Source organism: Squalius cephalus, assembly GCF_949319135.1.
Source record: "Squalius cephalus genome assembly, chromosome: 17".
Taxonomy (NCBI): Eukaryota; Metazoa; Chordata; class Actinopteri; order Cypriniformes; family Leuciscidae; genus Squalius; species Squalius cephalus.
This window is the reverse complement of record NC_137138.1, coordinates 4,481,209-4,508,903: the sequence shown is the minus strand read 5'-3', so window position 1 is coordinate 4,508,903 and position 27,695 is coordinate 4,481,209. Positions and strand designations below refer to the sequence as shown.

Sequence of the window (27,695 nt, the reverse complement as noted above, 5' to 3'; positions counted from 1 at the left end):
AACCTGTGTTGGAGGCGTCTGTCGAGACTACTTGACTGCTAGGGGTAAGCCCAGGTTCACGCCGGACTGGTACCAGTCGGCCCTCGTCCACGGTTTCAATGCTGCCACGCATGTCTGATTCACCGTGAGACGCAGCAAGCCTGATGTCCATGCTCGCGCCAGAAAATGCCGCCTCAGCCATAGCTGAAAGGGGTGCATGTATAGCAGACCCAGCCGCAGCTCTGTCGAGGCTGAGGCCATAAGACCCATCATCCTCTGAAACACTCTGAGGGGGAGATTCCTCCCTACTAAGAATGTTGCTGCTAGGCACTGGATTACTGCCGCGCGTTCTCGCGTTAGGCGCTTTGTGTGCAGGCGAGCGAGTTGAGGAACTGGCTCGTTGACTGCTGAATACACTCTTTGAATCGCCTCTGTTGAGGGAACTGAGAGAGCGGGTCGTGCCGATTTCGATTTCGGTCTGGCCGCAGTGGGACTTAGCCATCCGTGCCTTCCTAGGGGGGCTAGGAAGACTTAGGAGGCTCAAAGTTCGGCACGATCTTGGGCCTGGGACCCCGGGCAGGAGGCGGTCTGCGTCGGCTAGTGGAGCGCGAGTGCTGACGTTCCTCCCGCGCCTGGCGATGCTGTGCGGCAGGCGGCGGTGTGGGCGCTGGTTTCCGAGCGGGCGGCTGCTTTTTAGCGTGACCCACTGTGGAACTGGAACACCGCGGCAGAAAATGTCTCATGGCCTGAGACGCCTTCTGTACCTCAGAGTAGTGTTCCGCGAAGCCCTTCACCGAGGGACCGAAGAGACCCGACGGTGACAAAGGAGCCTCCAGGAAAGTGGCGCGGGCAGAGTCAGACATGTCGGACATCGTTAATCACAGGTGACGCTCCGTAATGGTGAGGGAGGCCATATTACGTCCAGTGGCCTGGGCAGCGGCTTTGGTAGCTCTGAGAGCCAGATCCGTCGCACTCCTCAGGTCCGTCACACGCTCCGAAGTCGGGCCAGCCTCGTCCAGGGAACGGAGAAGGTTGGCCTGGTGTATTTGCAAAATCGCCATAGTGGCTTGACCGGCGGCAGCTTAAGCGCGGCCGATCAACGCCGTGGTGGTCCGGCAGACTTTAGTAGGTAGGCTAGACTTGGACCGCCATCCCGCAGAGGGCGGACACAAGTGAGTCGTTACCGCTTCCTCGACCGGAGGAACGGAGAGATATCCTCTTTCTTTGGCGCCGTCAACCACGGAGAGCGCCAAGGAAACAGAGGATCTCAGCCTAGCCGAATACGGAGCTCCCCACGACCTGGAGAGCTCATCATGCAGTTCAGGGAGGAAGGGAGCGGGCCTCAGAACAGGTGAAGAGCGGCGTCCTGGCAGAAAGCAGCCATACAGCCTGTTGGGCGCAGGCTCCTGGGGCGCGGTCCACTCGTCGAGCACCATCTTAGCGGGGCGCTGACCGTCGATGAAGGAGACTCCGAGAGAGAGGCTCTCTCGTCGAAGTTTCGGGTGGCCTCTGTGAACGGCGCTTTTTACGGCGCGGTCCAACAGGAGGCATCTGAGGGGCGGATTCAGCGGAAAACAAAGCCTGTCGAGCCCGCAGGGTCGAAAGAGGCAGTGCTTCGTACTCACGGCAGCAGCCGTTGGCGAGCGCGTGGTCCGCATGGTCCCGGCCCAGGCAGGAAGTGGCGGTCCCCGTCGCTGAGCGTGGCTCGACACGAGCCGCAGGACATGGTGGGCATTTAGAAATGCCTGCTCTTTCAGAAGTAAACGTGTGTGTCGCAGCGGCGAACACACATGGAGCGAGAAAAGGATATGGGCGCCGGATAGCGCAGCAGGCACGACGAGTGAAGGCGGCGATGGTCCTCTAACTCGAGCTCGTCCCGCTGAAAAGCTTTTCGACGGCGCAGCTTCTTCTTCTCAGGAAGATCCAGCGATGTGAATCACACGCTGAAAGGAGACGAAATCATAGTGCAAACTGAGCGATGGGTATTTATAGGCTTAAGGCCCGTTCACACCAAGGACGATAACTATAAAGATAACGATAAAGATATAATTCTAAAAATCGTTCTCCATATTAAAGAATAACAGAGTTCACACCACAACTATAACGATAAAAATATGAGGAACGATATCGTTGGGATCACTTTCAGAATGATTTTTTTCCAGCTGTCGAACGATAAAACACTGACAGCCAATCAGAATCCACTCTAATTTAAAGGTCTCGCGCATTTAAAATGGATCTGGATCATCCGGGCGCGCGCGTGCTTAGAATAAAAAGACCGTTATCGGTCGTTGATGTGGACGCATATATAGTTATCTTTATCGTTATCTTTATAGTTATTGTGCTTGGTGTGAACGGGCCTTTAGGCCACAAGCTGCCGCGCCTAGGTCTGCTGCTGTAGCAAATGCGTTTTAAATTATTCAAAATTAAGGATAATTTTCTGCTTCAGTATTCTCGAGAAAAAGGAGTTTTTCCCGTAGCATAAGCTAAACTTACGCAACACGAGAGTACTCTCGTAAGAGAACCAAGATTAGTAGTAATACAGTATGTTCTGATTCTTATGCAGCAATCACAAGCCTCGTAAGTAAGGGATAATGTAGCGCGAGGCAATAGCGAATACAACCCCGACAAGCTGATCAGAACCCCGACGCAAAGCGCTTATTACATGGCTACCTACCAAATAAATCAATAATTTGACACAATATATTGATTTAAAGGTGCATTAAGCAACTTTTCATGTTAAAAATACCTGTTTTTCTAACCCATACATGCTTAAACAATTGCCTGATGGGCTGAATGAGCCCTTCTCTGATCACTGCGATTGCCTCTATAATCCTGTACAGTAAAATAAATAAGAGGGATTCGGGCCGAATCTGAGACTGGGCGTGACGTCATGCGCGTTCAGTTGCAGTGTTGCAGTTTCATTTGTCGCCAGAGGGGGGCATAGTTCTGCAAAAACTCAGAGACTTGCTCTTTGCACCTTTAAAAAGGAGTTTATTTATTTAAAAACGATTGTATTGCTTCCGCTAAAGAAAATAGTCCGTTCCGTCTCTACGGTTAGAATCCTGCGTCCATAGCAACGCTCTGTTTTTCATGGCAACAGTGTGTTATACTTCGCAGCGGTCTGTTATCAAGAAATAATAAAAGACCTCATTCTACATTGGAATTCAACCAAGCCATGCAATAAGTGGAAATCATGGCAAGACATTATATATGAGATTCTTGCAAGTTTGTTAAGAATAAGCAGTGTAAGCTTAATGGTGTTCTTGTGGGTTCCTGCTGATGTGGGAGTGGAGGCTAATGAAGACGTTGATAAAATAAGTTAGCTAAGCAAGCTGTAAAACACACAGAGATAAAATATTCAAGTGACTCTGAGCAAAGAAGAGGCTAAAGGTAAAATTAAAGAATTCATAAACAACAAATGGCAAGAAGTATGGAACAGTGATAACAAGGGTAGACATACAGTATGTATAGTATACAGAAACAAGTAGGAAATGGAAGAAGTGTTTTTAGGAATAGAAAAGAAGATAAGTATTTCTCACATTCAAATAGGGCACTAGACTAAATCATTCTTTGTTAAGGAAAACATAAATGTAATTATTGTGATCAGGCAGAAACAATTGAACGTGTTTTAATAAAATGTATAAAATATGAAAAAGAAAGGTTAGAACATATGAAGGAAGTAAGAAACTTGGGTGTTGAATCATTTAATATGGAAAGCCTTTTGAAAGTGCATGCAGAAAAAGATAAAATAGGCTATATAGTGCTTATATGAAATAATATTAAAGCAATAGGAGTAGACTGGAGAATTTAAAGTAATTGGTTTAAAAAAATTGTATTATCTATATATATATATTTTTTTTCCTTCTCCCCAGTCTCTTGTTTGTTTATGTTATCAATTTCTACACGCTTATTAGTGCTTCACTCTCCAGTTCAGTTGGTGGCGGTAATGTACCGAAAGTTGGTTTGCCAAACGCTATAAAACTCCATTAGAAAAAGAAGATGTTCCTCTAGATGGCGACATTTGTTTTTATTTCAATCACGTGATCTTGTTGTTGAGTCCAGTCCATCTTGGTTCATTCATGAAGAGAAAGAGATTCTTATCTGTTATTTACCGGACTGTGAGTACATTTATTTGATTATTTATTGAGAGAAATCTAAATCTGTCAACTTATACATGTCAATGAGCTCGACTAGCGTCTGATTCCCGAGCGAATGACTCGTAAGAGCCGGTTCATTTGAGTGAATCAAAAACACTTATAAACGAGCCGTAGCGGTTATTGAAATAATCTAACTGATATTATTAAACCCTAAAACACTTAACTCTAAAATGAACCAATGTTGTACATTACACTGAAACTTAAGCTCGTTACTGACGTGACAACATGTAAAGATTGTTTGTTGTGTTATTTTATGTAATGGATAATTGAACATTGTAAACACAAGGTGTAACACAATATGAACAACAGAAGATTAGTTTATTTCAGACACGTTTAATCGATGTCTGATTACAGCAATAAACCCTCATCAATATTATTTTAATCTCTCTGAACTGAATTGAAGAATTGATGGTTTAACAGTGATGGAAATATAGAGCACATAGATAATAACACCACTTTTGAGTAGATAATGACTAAAATACTTAAAGAAATTAGAATTATTTACAGTAGACAAACACAACACTCGTTTGATGTTAGTCATTATAAGTCTGGATGATGTTCTGTTGCAAGAAAGTGTTTGAAAAGAAATCATCTCACAAAAAAAAAAAAAAAGATCAATCTAGGTTAACCATATCTCATGAAAGTGCAAAAATAAGCTTAATGATATAGAAGTTAAAGTAAAAAAAACTGAAATAATGCAATTGTTTTTAAATTACTATTTGAGCAAAATACTTGCACCTGGATAATTGAGAGTGATTGTAAGTGTGATGATCATCTGCTAAATGAGCAACAACAACCACAATTCACTCCTTCAGTCAGTGAAGCTCCCACAGCCGTTCATGAGAGTTTAAATGCTGGGAATATTCCCATCTTCCCACAGGAGAAGAAGAAGCAAGCAGGAGGAATTACTCCAGGAGAAACTACGGACATACTATTGTAAAGATGGAGATTAAGGAAGAACCCTGCAGAATAAAAGATGAAGATACAGAGGAACAAACAGGTTGGTGTTTTCCTTCATTCTCTTTAATCACTGATGAGGAACATTAAGATGAAAACTGACATATAAAACTAGATGCTAGTGGACTCGATTGTAAACTACAGGGTGGGCCATTTATATGGATACACCGTAATAACATGGGAATGGTTGGTGATATTAAAGTCCTGTTTGTGGACTTCTAAATGGTCACCACCCATCTTGAGGAGTTTGCCCCCTCACATATACTAATGTGCCACAAACAGGACTTTAATATCACCAACCATTCCCATGTTATTACGGTGTATCCATATAAATGGCCCACCCTGTAGATTTGTGCAAAATTGAGGCTCACTTACTGTATATTAATTTTGTTCTCATTTGTCTTTCTTTAATTGAATTGTGGGAATTTAATTTGTTGATTTTAGACCCAAAGGAAGTGAAAGAAGACAAACCTAGTTTTATAAATGAAAATAAAGTTGTTTCAAGGACTGAAAAGACTTTCAAACAAAAACGAGCTGGAAAAACTGAAGTCAAAGGATCTTTCACCTGCACTCAGTGTGGATATAGTTTCGTTCAGAAAGGAAGCTTGAAAGAGCACATGAGAATTCACACAGGAGAAAAACCGTTCACATGCTCTCAGTGTGGAAAGAGTTTCAATCGCAAGAGCTTTCTCAAAGAGCATCTGCGCTCTCACACTGGAGTGAAGTCGTTCAGCTGTGATCAGTGTGATAAAACATTTGTTTTTTCATCTAGCTTAAGAGAACACCTTAAAGTTCATGCTGGTGTGAAGCCTCAAAATTGTTCTTTTTGTGGAAAGAGTTTTTCACAACGTAAGTCTTTAAAAGAGCATGAACGTATTCATACTGGTGTGAGACCTTATTTGTGCTTTGACTGTGGGAAGACCTTCACTAGATCCAGCATCTTAAAGTCACACCAGAGAGTCCATACTGGAGAGAAACCGTACAAGTGTTCACACTGTGGAAAGTGTTTCTCTCACTTAAAATCCTTGAAAGCTCATGGGAGAATTCATACTGGAGAGTAACCATACAAGTGCTCACACTGTGGACAGAGTTTCTCTTAATCATCATTCTTGAAAGATCATGAAAGTTCACACTGGAGAGAAGCAGCATCAGTGCTCTTCATGTGGGAAAACTTCACCCAATAATCTAGTCTATGGAGTAAGAAAAAGCACTGTTTCAAGTAAATACTTTGATATTCAATAATTTGATATATGATAATTTGATATAGTGAAATCACTCAGAAACTGTACATTTTGAGACTTTGAGAAATAAAAAGGAACGACTTATGTGACTAATTTTCCTGAAATCAAGTGTGTAGTATATATTTTTTTAAATAAAACTTGAAAATGGAAGAGATGATGAAATAAAGTGCATATGGTCTGTGTATGTGGTAATGCAACAGGGAAACTTTGCATTCAATTTTCTCGGGGGAACACAAAACATTTGCGAGAGAGCGCAAAAGAATTGACTTATTATTTTCCCTCCCATCTCATATTTTCCCACCACCACTCTGTACTTTAGCACTGATAGCAGCTGTAAAACAGGTATTTTATTGCCACAGACACTGACCATATGTGTACTTCATTTAATCTTCTCTTAAATTTTAAAGTTTTTGTTTTATTTAGTCTATTCCCTTTAGTTTGTTTGTTTATTTGTCTGTTTATTTATTATTTTTCCTCCCATCATATTTTTTTCATCCCATGTCCCTTAAGGGGCTCCATAGTAAAGTGATGAACTTGTACTTTACATAGATTTTAGTCAATGATAAAAAAAAAAAAGAAATCTAGCTAAACAATTAACTTATTGCCTTGATTCTTGTTTAAGCAGATTCTTTGTAGTCTCATCATCAGAATAATTTTGTATGTAAATGAATAGTTTACCCCAAAAATGTCCTGATTGTCCAAGATGTATAGGTGTTTCTTTCTTCAGCTGAAGAGAAATTAAGGATTTGGAAGGAAAACATTCCAGGATTTCATCTGTGAAATTTCGTCTGTGTCACACTTGACCTTTCACACAAGACATTTTGAATTAAACCAAGCTGGACCAAGGTTTGTATTTGTAGTTAAAAATTATAAACATTTTTATTTATTTCTGAAAATGACCAATCATTTTACTAGACAAGACCCTTGTCAGCTAGGACATATACTTTGAAGCTGCCTAAATTTGGACCATCAAAAATGGTCTACGGTGAGCAGCGTTCACTTACAGTAGATGGAGAAAGATCCTAGAATGTTTTCCTCCAACACCTTAATTTCTTTTCGGCTGAATAAAGAAAGATTAATACATCTCGGATGGCCTGGGGGTGAGTAAATAATCAGTGGGTGAACTATTCCTTTAATGAAGTGAACATCAAACATCTGTGGTAACTCAGAATCAGCTAACAATCACGCTGAGACATGGGATCTTCTGCTATTGTTACTTGCACTGCTTGCCACATGTTTAGCGTTGGCTTCTCTGTCAGCGGTGGGGGTTTCACAGGCGATAAATAGTTCATATATTTCATGTGTGATAAATAGCAGGGAAATAGATAGGCTGACAGAAAAGATTTCAGAATTGGAGACATGCATCCAAACTGTAATCGAGGAGAGTAAGAATGCAAGGGCTTTAAATACGGCTTTGGATGTGACTAGCTTAGCTTAGTACATTGTTCGGTTCTGGATGCAGATCCCCTGCAGCAGTGTGACTGTGAGACGGCATAGTCATTAGGGCTGGGCAAAAAAAAAGTTGATTTTTCGATTAATCGTTTTTTTAAATGTGGTCGATTCAAAATCGATTCTCAAACGCCACGAATCAAATTTTTTTTCCATATTTATTTATCTATTACCCAAAAGCCAGTATTAGTTTTCCTCCACTGTTCATAGGCTTGCAAACTCCATTTTATAGTTAATGCTGTGAGATTTTATGTTTGTTTTATCTTAATCATAAAATAACCTCAACTAGTGCTGCACGATTAATCATATCGCAATCGTGATCCCGATGTCAAGCCTACGCAATTATATGACGCAAAATGCTGCGATTTTTATTTTTATGAAATAAACAAATTTGGGCTGTTAATGCAATTAATGCAGCATCTGTTAATTTTTGTCATCCTTTGGCTAGTGTTACATAATCCCGCTCTTATTCATGCAAATGTTTTTAAACCATTCATGCGCGACAAGACTAAAAAGAGCTCGCTGCCTGTGAATGTCCTGACTGTGACACACAGAAAGACTCGCGCTGATATCGTGCGTGCGTACAAGACAGCCCAGAATACAGTTCTCTTTCGCGCTTGAACGAACAATAACACACACAATTATGCCAAAATGTCTTTTTGTCGAGTATCTTCATAAGTCTTATGATGAACGTGAAGAGTTGTGACTTGTGAGAGAATGAGGCGCGTGTGAGATCTGCGTCTCGCGTTTCCATTACCCTTCAAATTGCGCAAATTGAAATTGCGAATTGAAAATGCGCACAATGGAAACACGTCAATTTCGCAAAAACTCCCGTTTATCGCAAAAAAGTTTTTACGCTCTCATGAGGTGGTTTTTCAGGCAATTCGAAAAAGGAATATTTCGCAAAACTGCAATGGAAACAGTTTTTGCGCATTTACAGTCACCTGACTTAGAAGACGCGGTGTGTTTGAGGTCCATGTATCTAGCAAATAATAATAATTTTATATTATTTTATTATAACATTTAATAGGCTATATTTAGAAGATGCTTTTATGCAAAAAAGGAACAAAGCTGAGCGTGGAGCGCGCACTGCATGACACGGAGGCGCGAGCGCGAACACTTGCATTTTCCTATCAACAGTGGAAACAACTTAAAATACTCTATCATTTCTGGTCATACAGAAAATAATAATACATTATTCTCAACTACTTTTATTTGTGTAAACTCACAATAACAAGAAAACGTTGTGCTTTTGTAAAATAAAAGAAAACAATCAGACGCACTTTCATTATCTCCGTAAACTGGAGCGCGAGAACTGAAACAAAATATAGCCTGTGTAGGCTAAAGCTTGAAATGTCCACTTTAAAACGAACAAATTAGAATCAAAGGGTAATACCTTCTGATTGTGTAATCCGTCTGCTTAGCAGCGGAGATGGAGATGTGATTTTAGCCAAAACAATAGTTTATTAATAATATTAATGGCTCTTCTCACTGCGGGAAAAACATTTTTCACTGCAGGAAAAACATCAATTCCAAGTTCTAATTTGGCCTTAGAAAACCAGTAAAATCGACATGTTTTCCATATTAATTTGTGAATATTTTAAATGTTTAATAAAGGGGCAAAAAATCATAAACAAAAATCTGAAAATTCGTCGATACTTACTTTTTTGCGCAGCAGTTGGTGTAGCCAGTTCAAATTAAAATTTTGGTGTTCAACTTTGCATTTTAAAAAGACAACAACCGTTTATTTTTCGTTTTTCAATTACGGGTTAAAAAAGGAAAAAACGAATGGATACAAAAGTAGCCTACATGGATCGTTTGGACAGAATACGAGACAGAGTTCTTTATTAAATTAATAAAAGAAACAATAAATAGCCTATAGGAATAATGGATTCTAAATCTCAAAGAAATGCCACAATCAAAACCTCGGAGCAGAAATGAGGGCAAAACACCCAGAAACTCCTTAGGCTTTATGTGTCGTTCGCAGTATAAGGGTCTTTCCCTGCCATTAATGCTTGGATAACACGCCACATTTCCTTCCATTAATAATAATAATGTCTAATGCGGTGGCTGTGATATTAAATAAACCAACATCCGTTGCCTTGATTTTTGGAATGACTTATCGCGAGAGAAAAAAGGACGTTTTAGTCGCATAACATCGGTTAATGGAAACGCCGTCATTTCGCAATAGTTCTTTATCGATATTTAGATAATAGCGCAAAACAGTTGCGCAAATCTGTAATGGAAACGCGGCTTCTGTCAACAGCGGCTGGTCTTAAAGGGACAGTACACAGTAGCCACTAATTATGTCTGTCGTTAAAGTTAATCAAAGAACAAAGGGAACAGAGAAAAACACACACTGCTCTTGACTAAAGAACTTTTGTATCTTTAATAAGGATTAGTCTATATATAATTTATAATTAATGCAGCGCAGACTGTTTGATAACTTTATTCAATTTCTGCATATGTCCTACCTGTTAGACAGGAAGGGCACAGGTAAATATGATTCTGTTTTAATGTACCTAAAATAAAAAGAGTTTAATATACAGGTTTGTAGCTCTTAATTTCTTTTTATTAATTGCCACTTGTAAACTTATGTTCACTTTTCTTTTTTTCTTTTTTTTTTAAATAAATATAGGATTTGTATTAAATATATTCATTGAGTCGAATCGAAATCGAATCGAGAATCGAAATCGAATCAAATTGAGAGCTTGCGAATCGAAATCAAATCGAATTGTAACATCTGAATCGATACCCAGCCCTAATAGTCATGGGATAAAAGCACGTCTATTCCTATTGAACCAATAAAAAGGTTTTCCCCACTCAGTGACACACCCACAGAAACCTGTTGAAAGTGCATTAGTTACTCGAAGTTCCCTTGTACGGTGGCTCACACCTCATTATATAGTGCCCGTTTCTCTTCAGTGTATTTAGGGACCAGTCCCGCCACCTCTGGTGCAATGGGGCGCAGCTGTTTTTCTAGTGAGTTTAGTCCAGTCTCCGCCCAGGAATGTTGCAGAACTGGGAGGCTCCCTCCCTCCGAGGACCGTATTAGAGAAGTATGTTCGGTTGTCCCCTGTTGGCGAGCCTTTCAGGGCACTGGTCATATTACTCAACCTACACGAGAGGTCAGCTTCGAAGGGCTGATATCGCTTTAGACTATTTGGCAGTGTGGCAATTTCTGCCAATTGTGTCTCTGTGGGTTTTGCAATTTAAGAGGGGCTGATGCCGAGGTGCTCACCTCCTTACTGTGCGTTCACACCAAACGCGAATAGCACGTCAAATTCACGTCAATGCACGTCCAGAGCGAAATTGACACACGTAAAAAGCAAAAGTTTGAAGCGAAATTGACGTGCGTCTGAGGCGAAATCCGCTTGTATGTTTGCAAGATGGCTGATGTTGATTGACCATTCATCGAGAGAGTTACCGCATCAGAGCGAGGATCACCCTTCAGGACACCAACTACAGGCACTCTATCCCAGCTGCAGACCGCCTGTCCATCTGTCTTCGGTTAGAAAATGTATATGAAATTTTAATTACAGTATATTAAATATTGAAAAACTATCAATGTTTTTCAAACTGTGGTACGGATACCACTGTTGGTGCTCTTTCTAGTGATACTCATTAGCATATACTCACTTTCTAGTGATACTCAGTTATATTATAACTGTTATATTGAATATTATATTCTGCTATATTGCTATAATCCATTTTGAATGAGTGACTCCGGGCGGGAGTTTATCCCGTCACTTCACCACGTGACAACAGCAAGCAGGCTCCTGATTGGTTAACGCAGAGCGAACAGACGCCAAAGTTCCGATTTCTCAACTCGGGCGTCAGACGCGAATTCACGTCAAATGTGTGAATGCACAAAAAGCACCAAATAAAATCATTCGTGGCAGACGCTCAATTCACGTCATTCGCGCGAATGAGACGAATTTGCGTCCACTGCGGTGCGCTAAACGCATCATTCGCGCCGCAGGACCTCCAGACGCTCGTAAACGCATCTTTACATTGACTTAACATTGAAATCACTCGCGCCAGACGCTCTATTCGTCTTTGGTGTGAACGCAGCATCATACAGTGCCCGTTTCTCCTCGGTGCCCTCAGGGGATCGTTCTGCCAACCCCTCCACTGTTGGTTTTCCATTAGGTTAACCTCTCGGTGTCTGCCCGGTGATGTTGCACTGGGAGGCTCGAATCTGTGGATATTACTAGAGGAGCCAGCCCGGTTGTTCCATGCCGGTTATCCACTTCAGGGTGCTGATGTGACTAGCAATACACCAGAGGCCAGTCTCGAGAGTAGATCCTCTGGCGTCATCGTTCCGAAATAAAGGATGAGGGTTGCGTCCGATCATAGATCTCCAAACTAAATCGTATGGTTAAAACTTTCAAATTCAAAATGCTAACATTGAAACAAATCATTACTTAAATCAGATCCGAGGACTGGCTTGTCAATATAGATCTCTAAGACACATACTTCCTCGTATCCTTCCTTCCACAACACAGAAAGTTTCTGACGTTTGCTTTCGGGATCGATGGAATGTGTGGATGCAGCTCTAGCTCCGCGGCGACTTCAGGGCATTCGCATATTAAACTATACATCAACAATTGATTGATATTAGCTCAATCAGAGCAGTTGGCGGTTTTGCATCGAGATGTTATCCTCATCCATATGAAAGAGTTGGCGTTAAGGCTGAATGCCAAGAAGTGTGTGCTTTCTCTGACACAGAGGACCACTTTTCAAGGCATGGTGTGGGATTTGCAGAGGTTTCAGGCACGTCTATCTCCTGCCCATATCGTTTTCGATCCTCGCATCCATAAACAAGATGAAGCTAGGCTAGTCACTCACTGTCAAACTGTTTCAGAGACTGAACAGTTTCTGATGGCAGCAGTGTCCAACGTGATCCCTTTTGGCCTGCTGTGTCTTCGTACCTTGGTGGTGTAGAAGAAACATTGGTTCTTGTCCCAGGGTCCATCCCTGCTGGGAGCTACTTGTCATCGGGTAATGCTTATGACAGATGCATCTCTCACAGGCTGGGGAGCGATCATCAGTGGTCGCTCAGCACGGGGTCTGTGGTGGGGGTCATCATCTTTCCTGGCATTGCCTGGTGATAATGACTGTCTTTCTAAAATACCTGTTTTATAGCTGCCATCTAGTGGCCTCTGTGATGAACCATATGTCATGTAAGAGCAACACAAAAATCAGCTACAGTTGTGGTCATAAGTTTACATATCCTTTGCAGAATCTGGCATAAATAGTAATTTTGTTTTGTATTTAGTATTTAACAGTGGGCAGTTTAACTGCTCAGGACAAACAAGGGCCTCATGAATAATTATCTCAAAACAAAAACAGTCGTTGATTCTCCAGGTAACGAACGACACAATATGAAGAATCAAGTGAATGCCAACTCTTGAATTTGGTCATTTTTTGTAAATTCAGTAATCAGGGAATTGTTTCTAAACAACTGTTTGATGAAAACATGATAACTGAAAGCAATTGTAAGTGTGATGATCATCTGCTAAATGAGCAACAACAACCACAATTCACTCCTTCAGTCAGTGAAGCTCCCACAGCCGTTCATGAGAGTTTAAATGCTGGGGAATATTCCCATCTTCCCTCAGGAGAAGAAGAAGCAAACAGGAGGAATTACTCCAGGAGAAACTACGGACATACTATTGTAAAGATGGAGAAGGAAGAACCCTGCAGAATAAAAGATGAAGATACAGAGGAACAAACAGGTTGGTGTTCATTCTTGACACTGGACATCAAGACTACAAGAATTATTAAGACTAACATTAAGACTAAAATAACATTAACTAGAAACAGATATGAAAATACAGAGATCAGTTTGGCTAAATGCATTTATAGTCACAGAAGATGTATTGTAGATGCATTTCTTGTATTTCCATGTCTTATAGTTTGTTATTTTAAGATGAGTTAGGGAAAATTTATCTTTCAGTGTTAAAGTAGTTGCCAAGATTTTATGACGTATTATAATTGCAGGAGTACTTTTAGCACCTGATAAATAACCTCAAATAAAATACCTGAGCATGGTTGCTTTCTTTTATTTCAATCTTGAATTGTCTAATTTAACATGTTTTAGGTCGGATGGAACAAAGTGAAGTGGAGGAGAAACACCATCAGTTTCAGAAACCTCAACAAAACACTCAAAGAGGAGGAGAGAAATGTTCTTTCACCTGCTCTCAGTGTGGAAGGAGCTTCACAGCTAAATCAAGCTTGAAGATGCACATGAGAATCCACACCGGAGAGAAACCCTTCACATGCCATCAGTGTGGAAAGAGCTTCCCATGGGCAACTAGTCTCCAAAATCATCTGCTGTTTCACTCAGGACAAAGATCATTCCGCTGTGATCAGTGTGACAAGACATTTGTTTTGGAAGTGCACCTGAAAAGACACATGAACATGCATGCAAATGTGAAGCCTCATGTGTGTTCTGTTTGTGGAAAGAGTTTTTCACTACGGGATCATTTAAAAAAGCATGAGCTTATTCATACTGGTGTTAAACCGTATACGTGCATTGACTGTGGAAAGTCCTTTACTGGATCCAGCGACTTAAAAACACACCAGAGAGTTCATACTGGAGAGAAACCATACAAGTGCTCACACTGTGAAAAGAGTTTCGCTCTGTCAGGATCCTTAAAAGATCATGAGAGAGTTCATACTGGAGAGAAGCCGTACAAGTGTTCACACTGTGGACAGAGTTTCACCCAATCATCTGGTCTATGGACTCATGAGAAAAAGCATTGTCTAAAGTTGTCTAAGTGAGCAAAGTTCATATTCAGGTTCATCACTTACAAGTAAATAGCAAGAGTGACTTCATTTAAGTGTGTCATTTGCTAAAATTAGAGGTGAAATTTGATCTGACAAAGGCCAAAGTAACTGCTCAGAAAACTAGTGTGTTGCTGTGAAATGCTAGTTTATGAAGGGAAATATTTTATGTTGAAGAGTTGCATTAATTACATTAATTGTGCATATGAGAATTTGTGAATCAATGGCAACATTTCATGAACAAATCAATATCATGATTTTTTTTTAGTACAGCTGTTTAGAGGCTGAAACATTGAGAACATATTGAAGAGACTTTGTTGCATTGAAATCACACAGAAACTCTGTACATTAAGAACAAAACTTACTTAATGAATGGACTTACCTGTTTACCTGAAATCAAGGGGTTAAACGTATCACTGATCAAGTTTTTATAAAAAAATTTTTTTTAAACCAAAACTACACCAGATGTTTTTCAATTTATATTTAAAGAGGTGTATACAATTAAGATAAAATAAAATATCCTCGGGCGACAAATACCTGTTTTACAGCTGCTATCAAGTGATAAACAAAATTGTACTTGACTTTTGGTCAATGATAAAATAAACATGAAATTAGTGATGGCAATTTCAAAACACTTCTTCATGAAGCTTCAAAACCTTTACAAATCTTTTGTTCCGAATCAATGGTTCGGATCATATATCAAACTATCAGAGTCATGTGATTTCAGTAAACGAGGCTTCATTACATCATAACTGCTTTGAAACACTTCAGAATTTCAATGGTTCATCGCTGATGATCTCCATCAACCCATGAATCATGAGGAGTCACTGAGAACCAATGAACAAGTGTCTGTGGGTTTTACCTGATATCTGATAAGTTTTATACATTTGTAGATGTTTTAATTAGACATTAGTATAAATAAAAGTAAATAATGATATTTAGTAGTCTCTTATTGGCCTGTTTAGCTGAGCCATTCATAAAGCAAACCACTAGACACTTGATAATCTTATCAAATGATTAGATAATTGCATTTTAAAGATTTTACTTTCAATAAAAAATTTGCAATCGATTTGTAAACAGTGTTTTTATGCATGTTTGGCCCGGGGTTCACTAGGGGACACCTGAATAATTGAGAGTGATTAGGCTTGTTTAATGCGCCTCGCCTCGCCTGAAATGTACGCGAGAGTAGGCGGCTGCAGTGAGAGGAGGAGTGAAAAAAGCGCAGGCAAGCCGGACAGTTCTCTCTTCTCGCAGTGGATCTGACACCTGAGATCAAAGATGGATATCGCAGGATAAACGGGATTCACGCTCGTGCACAGTTTTGCAAATAAACTGGATGGAATTTAAGTTCTGTTGTTTTAAATAAATATAATGAACAAGACACCCAAATAGCCTACTTATTTAATTCCATTCCAAATACATGTTTATCAATCTTTTTCTTTAATAGGCTACAGATATTTTTATTTATTTTTTTTATTTATTTTTTTTAAATTACATTGCATAACCCATAGAGATCGCACTGTTAGATAGTTTGGGAATATTCGCACATAACGTATACACAAAAAACATGATATCAGAGTTTTCAAATCAAACATTTTAAAAGAGAAAAATACATCACGGTTGTTTAAACCAATGAACATTAAGCTGTGTCGTCAGCAAGTCGTTTCCCATCATGCTTTTGATCAGCGCAGTCAGTGGAGAGCAACTGCGCTCGACTGCAGAATCCGACAGGTGCGCCTTGCGCTCGCGAGAGATTTTTGACACACAGATTTTTGAGATTGCATGACATCAGAGCAAGGCGGAACGCTCTCGGACACATTTCTAACCGGCATGCATCTCGCGCTGATCACCGGTGATCGGTACTGCGCAGATTTTGCTCATCTCAAACAAGCCTATTGTAAGTGTGATGATCATCTGCTAAATGAGCAACAACGAACACAATTCACTCCTTCAGTCAGTGAAGCTCTCATTAAGATGAAAACTGAAAAAATGACCTAGATAATTATTGTTGTTCTCTTTTCTCCTGAAAATGTGATGTTTATTTTAGACCCAATGGAGCTGATGAAGACAAGCAACTTCAAAACCATTTTAAATTGGTTGATTTTAATAAGTTGGACTAAACCTAAATAGCTTTTATCGAGAAATTATATTATTTTGGTGGAACTGGACAGCCGTGGAGATTCATAAATTGTTCATAAGTTGGAATATTGGCAGAATCATCAAACTCAGGTACGTTGCAATTAAAACATTTTCCAAAAGGAAAAAAAAATTGTTGATGAGATTGTTGATGAAAGTTGGAAAAGGAGACCACCTATTTTATTAAAGATATAGGCTATTGTTTGGAATAAAGAACCATCATGATAATAGATTCAGACGAATCTGCTTTGGTGTTTTATTAATTTTTTAATTTGTGAAGTCAATTTTTCATATGAAGTCTAAAAATGGTTTATGTATGTGTAGCTTCGTCATTAACAAATAACGAGACATCAAGATAATCAAAGTGGGAGAGTCCATCATCCGCGACACACCGTAATAAGGAAAGATCTCTCTGACGCCAAGTAGCCTATAGAGAATGTTTTAGTTTTCAACATTTTGTCAGCAAAGTTCAAATGACGTCTTGCTTTTGGATTTCATTAAACATAAATTCATTTACCCGCAATGACGTAATCAACTAACGCCATGCGCGTGCACGCGGAAGGCAATCTGGCAGTTGTTGGATCCAGTGACGGGCGGAAGCCGTGCACCGAGAGAGACTGTGATAGGCATTGAAAACACACATAGGCTATATCTTACACTGTGTAATGTGTATAGCCTAGTTAACATAGGAAAAACATTACACAGTATCTGTCTGCTGCTCGGGGTCCCGGTGTCCGTCTGAACAGGCAAGAACAGCGTTTCCTTTACTTTAAGTGATGCTGCCGTTTGTTTCGGGTTTGTTATGGACGTGTAAGGCCATTATATCAATCGTTTTTCTAAATAGCCATTTTTGTTGATTCGTGTTCACAGTAAAATGATGCGAAGCGCAGTGTTGCCAGCAGTGGCGGAGCTAGACTTTTAAAACAGGGGTGGCAAAAGGGGTGGCAAGGTATTATTTTTGGGGGTCACAAGGAAAATTGCTTAAAGACGTCTAGACCATAGACTGTAAAAAAATAGGGTTTAGACATGTTATGTTAAGTGCTAATAAATTGTATGTCTACACAAACTTACTTCAGTACTTCAGTACATCTCTACAGTCACATCTAATATCAGGGATGCAAACACATAGGCCTATGGTCAAACAAGTAATAAAAACTCAGTGAGTGTTTTAGCGCAATTTTCTCACGTCATGGGATCACAACACTAAGAGATAGTAAATCTTTTCCTGGATTTTTTTTGTGCGTTCCCGAGATTAGACCTTCCTTAAAGGAGAAGTTCACTTTTAAAATGAAAATTCTGTCATCATACTCACCCTCATGTTGTTTCAAAGCTGTATGAATTTCTTTCTTCTGCTGAACAGAAAGGAAGATATTTAGAAGATTATCAGTAACCAGACAGTTTTTGGGTCCCAATGACTTCCATAGTAGGAAACAAATATACTATGGAAGTCAATGGGACCCAAAAACTGTCTGTTTACTGACATTCTTCTAAATATCTTCCTTTCTGTTCAGCAGAAGAAAGAAATTCATACAGCTTTGAAACAACATGAGGGTGAGTATATGATGACAGAATTTTCATTTTAAAAGTGAACTTCTCCTTTAACATAATGCCGAAAACCCGAAGTCTGAATACTGAATGGAGAATGATTAGGCTTGTTTGAGATGCGCCTTGCCTCGCCTGAAATGTACGCGAGAGTAGGCGGCTGCAGTGAGAGGAGGAGTGAAAAAAGCGCAGGCAAGACGGACAGTTCTCTCTTCTCGTAATGGATCTGACACCTGCCAGATCAAAGATGGATATCGCGGGATTCACCGGATTCACGCTCGTGCACAGTGTTGCTAATAAACTGGATGGAATTTAACTTCTGTTGCTTTTATATGAAAATAAATAAAATGATCAAGACACCCAAAGTAGCCTTAAATTCCATTCCAAATACATGTTTATCAGTCTTTTTTCTTTAATACAGAGTCTACAGATTTTTTTTCCTTTTTTTCTTTTTTTTTATAAAAATTACATTGCATATAACCCATAGAGATCGCACTGAGATAGTTTGGGAATATTACCACATAATGTATACACATAAAACATGATATCAGAGTTTTCAAATCAAACATTTTAAAAGAGAACAATACATCAGGGTTGTTTAAACCAATGAACATCAAGCTGTGTCGTCAGCAAGTCGTTTCCCATCATGCTTTTGATCAGCGCAGTCAGTGGAGAGCAACTGCGCTCGACTGCAGAATCCGATAGGTGCGCCTTGCGCTCGCGAGAGATTTTTGACATACGTCAGCATGACATCAGAGCAAGGCGGACTGCACTCGGACACATTTCTAACCGGCATGCATCTCGCGCTGATCACCGGTGATCGATTCTGCGCAGATTTTGCTCATCTCAAACAAGCCTAATGACAGCCGCAGAGGAGGGAAAACGAGTTTCCGTAAACTTTAATTTAATTATGTAAATAGACTTCTGTCCCTCACATTAAGCTATGGAATGGCTTCAGATGACTTTGTGAAATTATAATCAGACCCTCTCAGACCCAAGTCACCCAAACGACATGTTTTAAGCAGGCGTGACCCCTTTTGCGCCGACGTCACAGTTACGTCACGGCGCTAGCTGGAGGCAAAACAAACGGAAAACTGGAGGCGGCCAATACAAACCAGCACAGATTCGGCTACATAATAAGGAGCTTAAATTATTCTTTTTATTATTAAATGTCATCTTGTTGTGTTGTTGGGTGCGAGAATCGATGAAAAATTTGTATGCTGTATCTGGAATTTTTATTTCTAGAAAATATTCATATCATTAAAATTGCACCGTAGTGTCACTCTTTACATCGTCTTCTTGGCGCTGGCTAGGCAGAACTGCGGATCGTACACACAAATCTTTACATGACCATTCAGCACATAGTTATAGGCATCTAAATATATATATATATATATATATATATATATATATATATATATATATATATATGCCCTCAGTTTCTCTTTACCCTCGGTTTCTCTATCGGGCAGGTGTACGAACGCATCCATCAGGTGCTGCGACGCAAAAGCCTAAATAGCAGAGATGGGGGACTCGAGTCACATGACTTGACTCGAGTCAGACTCGAGTCGCAAATTTAAGGACTTGAGACTTGCTTGACTAAATTAAGAAAATGACTCGACTTGACTTTGACTTGAGATCCAATGACTCGAGACTTGACTTGACTTGAACTGTATGACTCGAGAATGACTTGATATACATTTTTATATAAATCATCGCAACATCAATTGATGAACAAAATGAAAGCAACGGAACCATTGACGCCAGTCATCAGATTCTGCGCGATTGCGTGACGCTGCACAAGCCCAGAAAAAACACATCGCGGTGAGCGCGCTAAATATAAAAACACGAGGCATCGTTGTCCCATGGCATCTCCCAGCATCGTTTATTTTTGGATATAAAGACTAAAATTGACCTTATTCATACAAGAAGATTTGCTGTATGCATAATAACTGGCAAGGGATATCGGACGACCATCACAACCTCGAACAGTCGAACTTCATTCACCACGTCTAAAAGTAAGCTATGGTTTGTTTAACCTGTTTGTTAATTTGACTTTCTTTAAAACTAAATATTTAAATCTAGAGAGATTATTGGTCAAAACAGCATGCCTCTTTATAAACAATTATGTTTTCAAATGTAGCTTAATGTTGTCAATATTCAAATGATAATTAATGATATGTTTTGTATAACATTTGCCACATTTCTTTCCAATCATGCTTTAAAGGCAAATATGTCGTTCTTTCCAATGACAAAAAACAACATAATTTTTTTTAAATGTTTTGTCGTGTTTTATGTTTCTCTTAAAGCAGGGTTAGATGTTATCAGGGTCGGGGGCAAAATGCCAGCAGAATTAATATGCACCCAAAATTCAAAATGTGGTGGAAAAATTGCCCTAGTATGAGTTATTTTTATAATTAGCCAAGACGGATTTAACTTCATATTTAAAAATATATAACTTATATAAAGGGGATGCCAGTTTGAAGAATACCATTTGGTGGCATAGGAACCATTATACTTTTTGTGAATTGTTTTAATACCTTTTAATGGTCTTCTGCAATGTTTGAGGCATATTTATTTTTTCATGATTTAATGTTGGCCTAATTTCAGTTACATTTACATTTTAGGCTATGTAGTTTGAAATTTTATATATTTTTTATTTTTTAGATTTTTATTGTAGTAACCTCTCAGCTGTATGTGGAAATGCATATTTAAAAAAAAAAATGTTGCAAATAAAACCATAGTCCACAACTTCTGTAGTTTTAACTTATTTTAATATATAAATTCAGTGAAATCATCAAACGTTTGTATGACTTGCCAATGACTTGTGACCCAAGCTACGACTTGACTTGACTTGCTTGACATAAAGCAGTGACTTGACTTGACTTGACTTGCTTTTCTCAAAATTGACTTGGACTTGCTTGAGACTTGAAGGTTGAAGACTTGAGACTTGCTTGTGACTTGCACATGTGTGACTTACTCCCACCTCTGCTAAATAGGCACGCAAAGAAGCACAGCTCGTAATGCAGTTGTGTGAGTTGTCGTCATCTATTTTGGATTGATTGCAATGTATTCTAAATATAAACTTGTACTGTAGATCAGCGTCATTTCTGGAAAAATCATTCACCGCTTTATTACGAGTTTAAAAGAGCGCGAGCGTCATTAACGTGCCCAGATGCGACGCTTTGAATTTGCGCGTACAATGAATAACATCGCGTCGGGAGCTAGTAAAAAAGCTACAAAAGTAAAAGACGACGTTTGTATTCAAAGTTAAAAAGCCAACACACTACAACATTTTTAAATGTTTCAAATAAAGGATCTCATATCTATGGGTCTATCTTCTAAATTCTGCTGATGATTATACCCTGACATCATAGCCTACTTACGCCAATAATATCAGTTTAGAATTTTTTTTCCTGCTCAGTAGCGATCGTGTCTTTCTCTTCCACTTGATTTGTGTATAGCATATTTAAGGTAATAATGCAATACATATTTATCATACTGATATTAATAATATGACAATATCTGCAGTCAATATTGATTAAATGGGAGGGAAAAATCCTGCCCATACCGCAGCTATGAAAAAAATGATAAAAGCACTTAGGCTATGTTCATCTACTGAAGTGGTATTTTGGAACTGTGAATAAATTGAATAAAACAGCAAAATAACAACACCAACAATAACATCTTCATTAAACAAAAAAGATTACTTTAGATAAAGTTTGATTAATATGTACATAGCCTACAGTACCGGTAAAAAGACCATTACTATTTTTAATGTTTTTGAAAGAAGTTTCTTATTATGCTCTACAAGCCTGCATTTATTTGATCAAAAATACAGAAAAAACAGGAATATTCAGCGAGGATGTGTTAAATATATAAAAAGTGATAGTGAAGACTTTTTAAAAACAACTTTTTAATAATCAAACAATCCTGAAAAAAAGGTATCACAGGTTATAAAATAAACATTAAGCACCATTTCTAACATTTGATAATAAATCAGAATATTATAAAGTTTTCTGAAGGATCACGTGACACTAAATTCAGCTTTGCATCACAGAAATACATTTTAAAGTATAGTAAAATAGAAAACCATTATTTTAAATTTTAATAACATTTCACTATATTATTTTTCTGTATTTTTGATCAAATAAATCCAGGCTTGATGAGAAGAGACTTCTTTCAAAAACATTAAAAATAGTAATGTGCCCAAACTTATATGTACTGTGCAAGTAAAAATATACTAAATTTAGCTATACTAAAAAAGGTTAGGAATCATATTTGTTTCAAGTGTTTTTTTTTTTAGTGGGGGCAAAAAAAACACCCCACGTCTCTACAACGTTCTCCATGGGATAAACTAGCGACGTCTTTTGAGGACGTGCCCACAACGTGTCTGGAACGTTAGCCAAGATTCTAAAAAATGGAACTTTACCACGACGTCCTCACAACCTTTAGCCTAGAAATCTAGACGCACCCTAGCGTCAGCAAAATTTATTTTGCAGCCAGTGTGGTCTAGCACAGGGGTTCCCAAACTTTTTCATTCTGGGACCCACCTAGACAAGTATAATCAATCTCAAGACCCACTTGCACTGGTGCTACCAACTTTCTCAGTTGGTCGCACCAGCATGATTTGGTCGCACCTTTTTTTTTTTTTTTGCTACATGCCATGGGATTAATCAATGCATGCTGATGGTCTTAATCTGCATACCCTAGTTTTGCACTGATGGAATAAGACTGACAGTGACACAAGACCTCATGTTAGCAAAATATTTTAAACTTTTAACTCTTAAAAAAAAATTAAAAAACATGAATGTTCTTTAATGTTTGATTATAATGTTACCGTCTACACATAGGGATGGGAAATGATAAGATTTTATCAATAATAATGCCACTGACGATTCTGATTATCGATCCAATTCTTTAACGATTCTCTTATCGATTCTTGATAGCACTGTGTGGAAAAATGTAGTCATATGCTTTTCAAAAAAAACAAGGAGTTTTATTTATTTTAAAGCTTATGCTTGAGTAAGCAAACTGTACTTTTTATGTAATTTATGTAATAAATAGAACCTTATTGTAAAGTGTTACTGATTATACACCGATTCAGAGTTCACTGTTGGAAAGATCAGTTGTTTTATCCGTTCATTAAAATGAATCGGTTCAAAGGAGTCATTAGTTCGCGAATTGGACGTGTCGTGCGCGTTGTGTGATTATCCCAGCAGTTAGGACATGGACATCCAAGATTTGTGTCAACACAGAAAACATTTCATCACTGGATAGTTTTATTCGTTTAATTAAAGTGTTGTTTTATGTCAGCTGAATGTCGGGGACGCCTTTCAGAGAAGATAAGGCAACAACTTATTTAGCACAATTCACCCAGCGGTAATTAAGGGAAAAAAATCTCTGAATGATCCACATGAAACTTTGTCTTTCGACATTTTACCCCCGTGTCGATTTATTTTGATTAATATGTGCGAGGGAGAGAAAGCAAGACAGCGCTTAGTTTGGAGACGGTGAAGACTTGTTTACTCGCCTGGCTCAGAAGAGAGAGAGAGAGACCGCGCGCGCGACCGAGTCTCTCTCTGTTTGTTCTTTCAGTTAAACATGCACTGTGACTGTCACAAGCGCAGCAGTTCATCTACATTAGGCTACTCACCAATCAAATAAGACTTTGGCGGGACAAAAATTAACTTTGGCGGGCGCTAAAACTCACTTAAGAGTTGTTTGGTCATTAATCGGACTGGTTTTGTTTCACTCATCATAACGTAAATTTAGCTGCAGCTAAGTGCCTTTGTGCGACCCACATTTTCTCACTGTGTGACCCACAAGTGGGTCGCGACCCACAGTTTGAAAACCACTGGTCTAGCAACTCTCTGTTGACTTTCGAGCTGGAAAAACCAAACTCAGGTCAGGCCAGTCACATCGTGTATAGAGTAGGCGGGGCGGGCTTAACATGACAACAGAGTTGCGACGGTTCCCTGCTACTTGAAAACAAAGAAACAGTGACAAATATTAAATATTAATATTATTTAAATATTAAATTCAATTCAATTATTTATGACTGTAATCATAAGTAAATAATACATATAAGCATTAAAGGCTACATGCTGTTTAAACGTAAATATTGCTTATAAAAAAATCCCATGGAGATGTAGCTAAATCTACTGTACAGTAGCCTAATATAATTATTTCTGTCAAATTCTTCAAGTTAAACCGAACTTTTATTTTGACGGGTTGCCGTGAAGACCTTTGAGTTTCTGTGTGTGTATGATATGATGATAGTTTTTTCTCCGGACTCCATCACTGCAGCAGCGTCTTGATGTGAGTGAGTATATATTTTTAGTCACAATTTATGTTCCTTCCTATTAGGCTAAAGTTAATCCTCTTGGGTCGACAAACGCGCCGGCGTGTTTTGCTGGATTTTTTCACATAGCCGCAAAATAGGCTTACAATACTCTGTCATTTATGGTCATACAGACTTAAGAAATATGAAAAAATAAACTGTTAAATGTCTATTTTTTATGTGTCCACTTACAATCGAAACAAAACATTGTGCTTTTGTAAAATAAAAAATAAAAACAGGGTGTGCTTTCTGCCTCTGCATCTCCGTGAACTTTTTTTCTGGAGCATGTCTCTAAACCTAAACAAAACTCAGCGAATACTAGTCACACAGGCATAAGTAATATCTTTATAAACATTTAAGTCTCTGCTATTAAATTATCTAATTCAAAACGAAAACAAATATCCTCTGTTTATGTAATCTGTATGAAAATATAGAGATGTCAGTCGTTCTCATATGGCAACTCATCTGCGCCTACAGAGAGCGCGCTATTGAAACGAGTTTCAGGTGCCCTCTGTTCGTCCCCTCTATCTCCCCTGGGCTCTGCCCACTTTTCCAGCATTTTTCAGATATCGCCAGTGGGTGGAGTCAGGCTCTGACCAGGGGTTGAGTTACCCTTTAAAAAAGTGCAGGGGCATATTGTTGCGATTGATTCTGCGAGAGTGAGGGCGGGGCTTTGATTTCGCGGCTTTACTTCCTGCTCACTACTGCTCAGACTCAGGTCCCGAGATCGCTACTGCGCAGACTCAGGTCCCGAGATGTCAGCGCCATATCGGGACACTGCCAGCTTCACTTCTCACCAATGGAAGAGAGCGAAGGGGTGTCGTCCATATTTTTTTACATTCTATGGGTGTAACACGTTCAAATCAGTTTTTTTTGTTGTTGCATTTTTCTATAGTTTAAAAAAACGCATACTCACTGAGAAGGTAGGCTACTTAATTTCAACAAGTACTTACTTGACGAGCGTTAAAAAACTAGGTAGGCCTACTTTATACCCTGATCAAGTTGGGTATCATGTGACCTACGACGTTATCACTAGTGCTTCAACTTAAAGATACGAGTGATTATGTTTAATTCATCTATCTATAAATATCTTGATTTTTTTCTTGATGAAATTTTCTCATTTTGTGGTCTTGTTGAAAAAAATGCCCATTTTTTGTGATTGTAGTATAACCTATACATTTAGAGTTGATTTAAGTTATTATATTTTTAACCATTCTAATGTGACCCACAGTTTTATCCTTAAAGATATAATTTTTTATTATGAAAAAACAAAAGCGTCATCTCAAGCGTATATGTTGTCAATTTATTTATTTTATATGCAAAAAATTTCACCCACAAGCAAAAGCCCTCTTGTGCCCCCATAAGTCCTTTATGTTTTCCTCTTTGTCACGGTATATATATTCGCTGTCTCCTCTCTCGTCTTGTTGTAGTGTGTGTGTGTATGGGCGGAGCCGCTGATCATTGCCGCTGATCAGCGCGCCAGCTGCAGCTGATTTACGCACCCTATTTAGTCTCTCTGTTGTCATCTTGTCTTTGTCATAGCATTGTTGGATGTTCTGTGTTATCCTGCCTGTTCCCCTTGTGATCCTGCCTGTCGTCAGAGCCTGTGTGTTTGTCATCGTCCTGCACTTCTGTCACCCGTGCTACTTCCTGGTTTCCGGTTTCAGTTCATCATCATCACCATCTCTCACCATCGGAATTCCGGGCTGTCCCCTATGCTGACAAGTGCAATTCATCCCTGGACATTATTTCTTTCACCACTCACACCATCTCTGACCTGTTCTCCTTAGTAAATATCTGTTTGTACTTGCAAATGAATCTTCTTCATCATTTCATCACACTCTTTTTCTTGTTGAATATAACTCTCGTTTCATCCCTTAGGCTTATAAATAACAAAAAAAAATATTTATTTTATGTATTATGATGAATTATTTAAAGATATTTAACCTTGTCATTGTGTTTTTTTCCTGTGTATATAATCTCATATTATTATAATGTACGCAAACCCATGATATTTGTTGTCTTTTTTTTTTTCTTTTTTTTTTCTTTGTGATTGGTCATTGTTAATGCAACAATATGAATTTTTTTGTTGTTGCTAGGGTCGCTAACCTCTTACAAAAACAAAGGTGTACGTTAATGACGCGTGATAAGCGGAATGATGGGACTTGCTGTCATGCTTATGGATATAATAATGTTTATGGATGAGTGAAAACATTCATGTTTTTAACATGACTGTGGTTTGAAGCAGGGTGCGATTGCTAATGAGAGACAGATATCAGTGCCACACGCAAGTCCCGCGGATATAAAGGAATAAGGACATTTGATGGAGAGTCTCGTAAGGGCAGGTGGAGTGATGGAGAGACTCATAAGGACAGGTGGAGTGATGGAGGGTCTCGTAAGGACAGGTGGAGTGATGGGGGTCTTGTAAGGACAGGTGGAGTGATGGGGGTCTCGTAAGGACAGGTGGAGTGATGGAGGGTCTCGTAAGGACAGGTGGAGTGATGGAGGGTCTCGTAAGGACAGGTGGAGTGATGGAGGGTCTCGTAAGGACAGGTGGAGTGATGGAGGGTCTCGTAAGGACAGGTGGAGTGATGGGGTCTCGTAAGGGCAGGTGGAGTGATGGGGGTCTCGTAAGGACAGGTGGAGTGATGGAGGGTCTCGTAAGCACAAGTGGAGTGATGGAGGGTCTCGTAAGGACAGGTGGAGTGATGGAGGGTCTCGTAAGGACAGGTGGAGTGATGGGGGTCTCGTAAGGACAGGTGGAGTGATGGAGGGTCTCGTAAGGACAGGTGGAGTGATGGAGGGTCTCGTAAGGACAGGTCTCGTAAGGACAGGTGGAGTGATGGAGGGTCTCGTAAGGACAGGTGGAGTGATGGAGGGTCTCGTAAGGACAGGTGGAGTGATGGGGTCTCGTAAGGACAGGTGGAGTAATGGAGGGTCTCGTAAGGACAGGTGGAGTGATGGGGGTCTCGTAAGGACAGGTGGAGTGATGGGGGTCTCATAAGGACAGGTGGAGTGATGGAGGGTCTCGTAAGGACAGGTGGAGTGATGGAGGGTCTCATAAGGGCAGGTGGAGTGATGGGGTCTCGTAAGGACAGG

The 27,695-nt window shown here is 39.5% G+C and overlaps 4 protein-coding genes across 4 annotated transcripts in view; all 4 read left to right on the top strand.

The window, feature by feature from the left end:
* LOC307144915 (uncharacterized protein) overlaps positions 1 to 27,695 on the top strand; it is a 262,913-nt gene that overhangs the window by 16,249 nt on the left and 218,969 nt on the right. The window lies entirely within an intron of this gene.
* The window catches only part of LOC307144903 (uncharacterized protein), a 258,364-nt gene that overhangs the window by 33,614 nt on the left and 197,055 nt on the right, over positions 1 to 27,695 (top strand). The gene's annotated exons all lie outside the window — the stretch shown is intronic.
* LOC307144894 (uncharacterized protein) overlaps positions 1 to 27,695 on the top strand; it is a 178,136-nt gene that overhangs the window by 13,399 nt on the left and 137,042 nt on the right. The gene's annotated exons all lie outside the window — the stretch shown is intronic.
* On the top strand, positions 4,001 to 15,643 carry LOC307144920 (uncharacterized protein). The gene is made up of 4 exons (XM_079847657.1): positions 4,001 to 4,097; positions 5,017 to 5,136; positions 13,408 to 13,524; positions 13,890 to 15,643. Exons 2-4 carry the CDS (start codon positions 5,079 to 5,081, stop codon positions 14,570 to 14,572), a joined length of 858 nt encoding a protein of 285 aa, XP_079703783.1. The 5' UTR covers positions 4,001 to 4,097; positions 5,017 to 5,078; the 3' UTR covers positions 14,573 to 15,643.